At 37.7% G+C, this 10,013-nt stretch overlaps 1 protein-coding gene across 1 annotated transcript; it reads right to left on the minus strand.

Moving 5' to 3' along the window:
* Positions 1 to 1,146: 1,146 nt before the first annotated feature.
* LOC309554355 (gastrokine-1-like) lies at positions 1,147 to 8,934 on the minus strand (the record flags this gene model as incomplete). The annotated part of the gene is made up of 6 exons (XM_082256017.1): positions 1,147 to 1,214; positions 3,950 to 4,082; positions 4,916 to 5,026; positions 5,755 to 5,892; positions 8,335 to 8,376; positions 8,923 to 8,934. The coding sequence occupies 6 exons, from the start codon at positions 8,932 to 8,934 to the stop codon at positions 1,147 to 1,149; spliced, it is 504 nt and encodes a 167-aa protein (XP_082112143.1).
* Positions 8,935 to 10,013: the final 1,079 nt, after the last annotated feature.

The following is a 10,013-nucleotide window of genomic DNA, read 5'->3' on the forward strand; positions in this document are numbered from 1 at the left end:
CGTCCCTAAATTAGACCGTATGAGTTTGGGAACACGCACCCACAAAGATGTTAAATTGGGAGCAGCAGCTTTGTTCATGCAGCCGCTGCATCCCAATTAACATAAATAGACATGCATGCAGGTGCATGGACACCTGTGCATCCCTGTTCAGGCAAACACAGCTCTCCACAGGCATAAGTACACCCATGTAAATGAGGTCTTAAAACTGGTGTGCATCATTTTAAAGGGCACGTTGACTGAAAAAAGGTTGAGAAAAACTGGTATAAAGTATGGCGGCTCATGTATACATGAGGTTTACAGAGCTGTGTGTGGTTTGTAAACTTAATTACATACAGTATGCAAATAAGAATAAAATGTTTATGGCTATCCTCTCTGATCTATAGTTTTTATATGTTTTAAACTATTTTGGAAGTCTTTATAAAATGTGATAATGGAATAAATACGATTGTATATTATAAATGTCTCATTGATAGAACAATCTTATTTTTTGGGGGTTTATCTACAAAGTTGTCAATTGTAATGGAATAAATATCCTGTCATGGGTGTAATTTTTATGTAATTGCCATCCATACATAGTTTTTCCTCTTCTATTGGCTGTAAATAAATATAACTGACTCTATAAACTTCTAAGATGTTATATAACTTGCATATCAGTTACCATATGCATAGTAAGTGTTTCTTTTACAACCTGTTCTGTCTACAGTGCCTGTCTTATAGAGACTGCCTCCTGTAGCAGGTACTAGAGAAAACATGTTAGTAGCCTTTTGGTTTCTTTAGTCTCAGGTTCTTTTAAAGGGCAGATTCATGGTCACACCGGGATTCATATAAGTAAGGGAGGAACCTATATAGAGCCATATAAAACCATGATGCATCAGTTTCCGTTTTAGTGGTATATGTAGTATACGGAATAGTACAGGACTAAAATAGTGTACATTGAAATCCTGTGTATATTTTACCTTTACTCTTTATAGTATATAAAACATTTTAATAAAATACTTTGTATTAAGGGAAGTATTTTTTACTGTACACAACTGACAACCATGTGTTTCATATAAATGCTTTATTTGCAGTAAAAAAGTACAGAAATTAGATTTGAAATGATATGCATTAAGTAATGGAGAAACTTTAGGTATGTAGGGGGGGGGCCTAAAAGCAGAAGCTGATGCCTCCAATGGTGATGATGCTGTTTGTGTCACATCCGTAAAACTCATCCACTGAAAAAAATGAAAAGAGAAGCAATGTTAGTGTCATAGCTTTAATCGATCATCAATGGGATTATTACCAGAATCAATAATGCACACAGTACTATGTAAAATTAGGTCGCTTGTTATCTTCCTTATATGACACAATTTAACTATATGGATTCCCACCTTTTCTCAAAGGTTGTTGCTGTTGTGATAGAAACATATTTATCACTAACAAAGCTTTAACCTTACATTTTTAAGAAGCTAGACCACAAGACGCAATATCAAATATCAGTTTTAGGCAGACCAGTCTTTTAAATTGATTGTATGCAGCAATTTGAGCGCGGTCTCTAATGGCGCTTTTCCACTGCATGGAACCGTACCAGTTCGGCACGCTTTTGTGCTTTTCCACTGCGGTACCGCATGGTATAGGGTCGGAACGGTTCGGTACGGTATGGTATAGGTTTGCTTTTCCACTGCATGGAACCGAACGGTACGGTACGGCTCTGAAAAAACAGTACCTACTCGATTGTGGTTCCAACAGGTACCAAACTGGTACCATATCCCACAATCCTTTGCATGGAGTCACTACTAGCCACTGATTGGTCAGAGAATCACACCCACCCCGTTGTTATCCCACCCACTTAACTTTAGTACTACTTTAGTGGAAAAGCAAACCTATACCGTACCGTACCGAACCGTTCCGACACTATACCATGCGGTACCGCAGTGGAAAAGCAAACCGGGCCAAGCAGGGCCGAGTAGAGCCGAGCCGGTACTAGCCGGTACTTGCAGTGGAAAAGTGCCATAACAGTCGTGGTAAGAGAAACCCTATGCCTAAAAATTCAAAGCCTTTTTTGTTATTGAATATCAAAGTTGAGTTAAATGTTTTCCTTTTGAACTAGGTGGTGGTGATGCCCAGAAAACATTTTTGTAGTAACCCCCACAATGTTCAGGTTTTTTTTTATTAGCTAATAGGCTCAATTAACTATTAGGATAATTATTTCTTGCCTTACCCACCGTTATTATCAGCAATAAGAGCTAACAAAAACAGAAAATAACAGTCAAAGGTCTGAAAATAAAAAGTGCTATGATAGAAAAAACATTCATTATAGCCGGATGATTTAAAACAATAGACTTCTAATTTGTCTAGTTTGTTTTTCCTTACATTTTTTATACAAATGTGCAGTACATGTGAAAAAGTATATTAGTAAAATTGGCGCCAACCTAAATAAAAAATAGCTAATTAATATATATGTGAAACTGCCTAATTAATTGGATCCACCACCTCCAAACAACAAAAAATATTAAAAAGTAAGGCACTAACACACAACCTCAATCAACATATATGCAATATGTACACTTCAATAATTGTGAAAAAAGAATTGTAATGACAAAAGATAAAAATAAAAAAAAGCCATAGAACAAGATAGTCCTTGCTGTAGAACTCCAACCACCGTGCTTCCTGGTGATAAAGTGCCTTAAATACTCCTTTAGTTAGTACTCCACCACTGTGTGTACAAAATGCACACTTACATATTACACTTACAACCATACATATTGGATAAGCATTTGATATCTTAGGGGTATCAGGTATCATCCTTATTCCAATTGTATTCATGATGTTCCACACTTGCAATGCTTAATAAAAGTAAGCCAGCCGTTGTCCTTTCAAATTGTCATTCTCATACCCTGGCAGTTGAGACCCAGAAAAAAATATAATAGTCCAGGATGGTGTATTAACGTTTATTAAAATACTAACACCAAGATAGAATGCAGATTTTACTTCCTGATGATGCTGGTATGGGAAATGCATTGAGACTGCATGTCGGCCATTCCTGACGTCACTTCCTGTTGGGTCTGGCTAGCACCTCTGGTCATTTGGAATTCACACCGGCTCGGATAGAGCGACTTGCAGGACAATTACAACCAGGCTGTTTGTGTTGGTGCTGACTATAGCACCTTTTTGTAAGTGCAAAATGTACATTTTATCTTGGTTTTGGTATTTTAATAAACATTTTTATACTATCCTGGACCATTATATATTTTTTTCTGGGTCTCGGCTGCCATTGTGTATGACAATGAACATTTGAAAGGACAGCGGCTGGCTTACTTTTACTAGGCATTGCAAGTGTGGAACATCATGAATACAATTGGAACAAAGATGATACCCTAAGATATCAAAGGCTTATCCAATATGTATGGTAACACACAGTGTTGGAGCACTAACTAAAGGAGTATTTAAGGCTTTTTATCACCGGGAAGCATGGTTGTTGGAGTTCTACACCAAGGACCACCTTGTTCTATGGACTTTTGTATTTGTTTGTGTTGTCATTACAATTTTTTTTTCACAATTATTGTATTGACGTGTACATATTGCATATATGTTGATTGAGGTTGTGAGTTAGTGCCTTACTTTTTAATATTTTTTGTTAAATGTGCAGTACAGTACTTATTATATTTGTATTAATGCAAATTCATCATTGTGCAAACCTTTTTTTTTTTGATGGGGGGTAGCATTAAGGTATGGCTATCCAGTAATATCATGTTTTATTGTGAAATATAAAAAAAAAAGACTTCAGAAAGTTAACGATAGATAGATAGATAGATAGATAGATAGATAGATAGATAGATAGATAGATAGATAGATAGATAGATAGATAGATAGATAGATAGATAGATAGATAGATAGATAGATAGATAGATAGATAGATAGATAGATAGATAGATAGATAGATAGATAGATAGATAGGAATTGTTCCCACCTTGGATTGGTTCGGTAGTGTAGGTTGGGATTCCTCGGCACAGGGCTTCTACATGCACACCATATATACCAATGTTGGCAATGGGAACTGGGTTCTTAAGAGAAAACTTGAAGAGGCTTGGAGGTGCATTGAGCTGAATATAGAAACAATTTAAATAAGCACATTATTAGCAATAGTTTAAACAAAATCATACATTTAAATAAACACACTGTATATTCTCACTTTCTTGCCTGTTTGAGCATTTTTTGACTATCTATAGATGTAAATATTTTTTTATCTGCAGTGATTGGTGCAATTCATGACTCAGGATGACCTAGATTGACAGCATGAAAATACTGATGAGGATCAAAAAATTAACTGACATTGGTTATCCTTGCATCACGATAAAACTATACTGTCATCACATTGGAAGTGGAATTTTCCCGTAAGTCAAGAAAACAAATTCAGGATGAAGTAACTGGTAACTTTCCTTCCTGTTGTATCCTTTCAGCTGCACATTCTTCCTGTACATGTGGAAGTTTCTCATGTATTAAAGTGAACCCATTCTCAAATGTTGACTTAAAATGATGTCTTGTCTTCCTGAGATAGCTACATAAAGAGTAATAACATGGTTGCAATACTATCTTCCTGAAGAGGTTTTAGGTTTTACCCACAACTGTCCATTTAACCTAGAGCCTAGAAATTTGGTCATGCGATCTTTGATGAAAGGTAAAATCAGAGTTCAGATCATCTAATCCTCCAGATTATGTTACTGAATAGCTAGGATTTTGGTCATACATTTGGAAGTGGAGGATATAATTTTTTCATTGAAAGGTAAATAGTTCATCCCCTATGTTACTATCTATTTATCCATACCAGTCAGACTTATAAACATTGCTTTTTGGTAAAATGTATGTATAGGTCCACTTTAGCATTTATTGCCAGTTTCAGTGAGGTATTTAAAATATGGAGCGTTATGTTTCTTACCGGGCTTTGTTGGTATGTTGTTCTAATGACTTCCAGACCGGGGAACTTGGTGCTATCCATCTTAGCCACTACGCATACTTTCTTCCCATACAGCCTTGTTGCAACAACACCCTTTCATTTAAAAATAAAGATAAAAAAGAGTGAGCCAAAATATTATAAAAAAAATTTGACTTTAACAATCCCAGATTATATTGAATTTCAAAATGGAATAAAATCAGTTAGCCTATCGATCAATTAATCAATCAATCAGTCAACCAACTAACTAACCAACCAACCAGTCAATCAAATCAACTTAACAAAAACAAATTTCATTCTCATTCTGATATTTTATCGTTGCTGTACCATTACTAAAACATTTTCGCTTGTGTTGAGATTGTCTACTTCATGCACATAACTGTATAATGACTGTTAGTATGCATGTTATTTTAGAATCACTAAATGGTGTTGTCATTGGATCTGTGTAATGAAGAATGAAGATGGGATTGCAAAGGTCAAAAGCGCTTGAAGACATTATCATGACAATGGGTCTGTCTCTAAGTTTACTTTACTTTAGAGAAAAGGCATTTGGGGGGGAATCTACTAAAACTGGAGCAGACAGAATCTGGAGCAACTGTGCACAGCAACCAATCAGATTCTAGCCCCAGTATGTTTAGTTAAGCTAAGCACAATTAATTCCCTCTATGTATTTGAATGTCACGGTTGAATAGATACTGTAGATGAACTTGGATTGTTTCCCAGTATTTGATCCCACTCAGGTTTATGACCAGCGCAATTTAGAAAAAAAACAAGCCAATTTTACTGTCATCTCATAAAACAAAGGGTATTGGCTGATATCTCACCTGTCCATAATCACAGATAGAATCCCAGGAGTTCCAGCCATTCAGATTGTTGATGTTGGCTACCTTGTCCTGGTTGTTAATGTTCACAGTCTGATGCACATTGCCACCATCATTCCCAGAATTATTCATATCTACATTCTGTGGGAGAATGTTAAAAGTTAACATAAAACGAATTAGACAATCAAATTAAAACATGTAAAATATTCTAATCAGGCACTGCCTAGGGTTAGCCAGCAGGATTTTCTTGATTTGGATGCTGTACAACTATTATTACTAATTATAAATACCCAGAATTAATGCTTTTACAACTACTCTGCGGGGTTACGAATCCTATGAAAAACATAATAAAAATGCTGGTATTTCAGAGGTCAACATGTTGATATTTTTCTTAGAATAGTTTAAGGTTTCTTGAATCTTTGAAATGTATACTCCCAGGCTTACTGAACCAGAAGAATTGCTGAATATAAATTGCAAATTTATAATTTGCCTGCTCGCTATTCTGTATGATCTGCCGAAAATCATGTTGTTCAGGAATTTAGAGGATCTTGATTTACAAATTGTATATATTGTATGTATTTACTCGCTGCAAAGGGTTCTACTGATGGTAGACAGTTAAAATGTTTAAAAAAAATCGTACTTAATAAGCATGCCGGGAAGTTGCCCAGGGGCCCCACTTGCCCGGGGGGGGGGGGGGGCACCTGTCCAGAGACCCAGCCCCAGCCAAGCATTAGTCCCAATTCCCGTGTGCATCTTGCCGCCAAACTTAGCAGGTGGCAAGCACCTGTCTGCCCTGCGCTGTTGTCAGGCAACTTGGGCCGTGGAGGGGGAGCCCACAACTGCAGGAATATCTTTCACACAAAGGACGGTGGAGTCTGACTCCCGGCTGTGTGGGTGTTCACCAAACCCAGCCGCCAAACTTGGAAGCTTTCATTAGCCTGGCACTGCTGTACCAATAAATATCGCCTTATCGATAATTTACATTTTTATTCTCGTGGGTGATTGTGTAGGCAGGGCCCCAGTGCACTGCATTGCACAGGGACCTTTAATACTCTTAAGATGGCACTGCTCCATTCCCCGCCTTTCTTCCCTTCCTACCATATCCATCTTTCCTCAACCTCCCTTTATACCCTCCATTCTCTGCTTTTCCTTTCTTTTCTGCCTCTCTGTCCTCCTCTCGATCCTACCTAACTGTCAGTGTAGCTAGAAGTGCTCTGGGGTCTCAGCTCACAGTCTACATTGATCATAGTACAGGCAACCACACTAAGTTTACGTTTACACTAGGGCGATTAATCAATGGCACCTCTGTTCCCATCTATGCAACTTTGAAAATCAGTGACCTTGAAAAAGTACTTGCACTTTGATGCAACTTTTGATGATCCAGAGAGTGTAACGTCGCACTCTAAATCGCAATAGTGGAAACATAGACTAAAGTTCAGTTTCCACTAATGCGACTTGTCATGCAACTTTGGACACGCAGTCACATAACAAGTCACAGCCCATTGATTTCACTGACACCCGTTCTCATCTATTTGACTTTGAAAATCAGTGACCTTGAAAAGGTACCTGCACTACTTTTATGCATTTTTTGATGTGACTTTAATCCAGAGAGTGTAAAGTTGGATCAAAGCTGCACTCAGTCGCACTCCAAAGTCGCACTCTAGCCTAGTGGTAAGTTTCCACTAGTGTTACTCTTAAGCTGTGTGATTTAGAGTGCGACTTTGAGTGCAGCTTTGATCCAACTTTACACTCTCTGGATCAAAGTCGCATCAAAGTAGTGCAGGCACCTTTTCAAAGTCGCTGATTTTCAAAGTCACATAGATGGGAATGGGTGCCATTGAAATCAAAGGGCTGTGACTTGTCATGCGACTTTATATGTCCAAAGTCGCATGACAAGTTGCACGAGTAGAAATGGAGCCTAAAACTCATTACTCGCATGTAATCCTTTTTAACTTTCAAAAATCTTCCTTTGTACCTTATTTCTTTCATTAATTGTGCTTGTCACGTGGCCCCCCTCCCCTCTTTCTCTCTCTCTCTCTCTCTCTCTCTCTCTCTCAGGAGAGGCTGCTATCCTAATTGAGGCTATGAAGACAGGAGGAGATCATGGTGAAGGATAGGTGGGATGGGGGTGGGGCCAAGCAGGTCTGGGCATGCCTGTCTAAGAAAGACCGCCAACCTTTTCAGGAAGTGAAAGACAGCTTAGCAAATTCAGATAAAGGGTGATAGCATTGTCGATGAAGAACAGGAAGAAGCTCATTGTCTAGTTTAGATAAGACTTTCTAAGCTACAAAAGCAGCTAGCCAGTAAATGAACAATTTCAAAGATAAAGATATTCAAGATACCATTAATAGGAAAGCTTTCATTTTTGACTGAAGTTTCCCTTTAAAGCAAGCCATGCCAAAACATAATAAGCACAAAAATGTTTCTGACAAAACACATTCATGCTGTATGGTGAATCTGCACCAGTATTTACCTGCCCTGCTTATGAATACTAAGGTCTATGACCTCAATAATGCTACCTGTTTGAAAAAATAAGAAAGGAAACAACTGATGACTGTTACAAGGAATCTTATTTTCTCTTACATCATTAGCAAGCAGAGTTCCAAAGAGAGCAGCAAAGATGACCTGAAACATAAAAAAGTCACATGTTATTTTATATAAAGCATTGACATCCTGTATATTGTAAATAGTCACTGTTGGCTTATGCAAAATTCATGATTTGATAGTTTGTAAAAAAAAGTGGTGGAATCTGTGCAAAATTCCTTTTGGGATTTTCAGATAAGTAATTTCTCTGTTGGAATTTGAAATTGTGGACTGAGGAAAAACCCTGTATCACTCAAGATCCCTACTTCCCTTACCCCATGCCATGGGTGATTATTTTTCTTTCTGATAATGCTGATCCCATTTTCTGAGTTGTTGACCTGGAAAATGTGTGCCACCCAGGTAGCTAACTTGTTCTACAGAAGGTCAGTGGTGACCATCTACATATATTGCACCTTAATGTTAGGTAGATCTTTTATCTAGCTCAACAAAGACCCCCTATTCGGCACACTGGCTGGAAAAGTTGAGTTAGATATAGCATTCTAAAATGTTCTGTAAATCTCTCATTATACATTTAATATACATTGATTGTATTGTATTTTGTAAAATGTAGAATGTAGCTGAACTTACCAAGGTTTTCATTTTGTCTGTTCTTTAAAGCAAATGGGCTAAGAAAGAAATAGCAGGTACAGACCCTTCTCTCTATCTCCTTTATATAGTCTAGAAAGAACAACCATGCCAATTTCCAAATTTGACCTTGGACTTCATCCACCTCTTGAAGAAAGAGATACAATTGGACTTTTATCTTATTAAACAGAGATAAGAAATTTCCTGTAGGAAATATATGTATAATAACCTCATTGTATTTAGTGCCCACATTATGCAACATACATGCATTATTGTGAGGTGTGGGCAAATGTATCCTAAAATTCAGTGAACAAATTTAGAGGAAGTTTGTAATTTTATAATATATTGTTTTCCACAATATACAGTAAAACCTTGGATTTAGAGTAACTTGGTTTGGGAGCATTTTGCAAGACAAGCAACATTTTTTAATAAACTTTGACTTGATAAACAAGCGATGTCTTGATATGCAAGTAGCGTCACGTCAGAACTGAGTATGAAAGAGAATCCACAAATGGCAGCCTCCACAAGGGGATTGCAAGCAAAATCCAGCAGGAGCTACAGAGTATAAAAGAGAAGAGATGCACCTCTAAGTGTAGCAATATGGTTCCATTTAATGAAGGTACAACATTTATCAATTCACATGGTTGACGATTAAAACATTTACATCTAATTATGCAGTTTTCTGGGGTAAAGCTGTCCACATAGACCATCCCCTGCACCGCCATCTACGTCATTCCTTCCAAACTGCGCTCCATGCGCGCTTCAAGCCTTGCTTTTAGATTACTCTACTGCAGGGTAGTCTTCCTGGTCACGATTGCAGACTGACGGTGGTAAGAACCGGAGGTTTGATCGGTCTATGTGGACAGCTTTACCCCGGATGCCTGCATACTTAGATGTGCCTCTTTTAATCATCAACCATGTGAGTTGCTAAATGTTGTACCTTCATTAAATGTAACCATATTGCTACACTTAGAGGCTCCTCTCTTCTCTTTTATACTCTGTAGCTCCTGCTGGATTTTGCTTCTAATTCCCTTGTGGAGGATGCCATTTGTGGATGGACATTTTATGGTTACACAACCAATCACATTGCCATA

The sequence above is a fragment of the Pelophylax lessonae genome, assembly GCF_965119305.1.
Source record: "Pelophylax lessonae genome assembly, chromosome: 4".
NCBI classification, from domain to species: domain Eukaryota; kingdom Metazoa; phylum Chordata; class Amphibia; order Anura; family Ranidae; genus Pelophylax; species Pelophylax lessonae.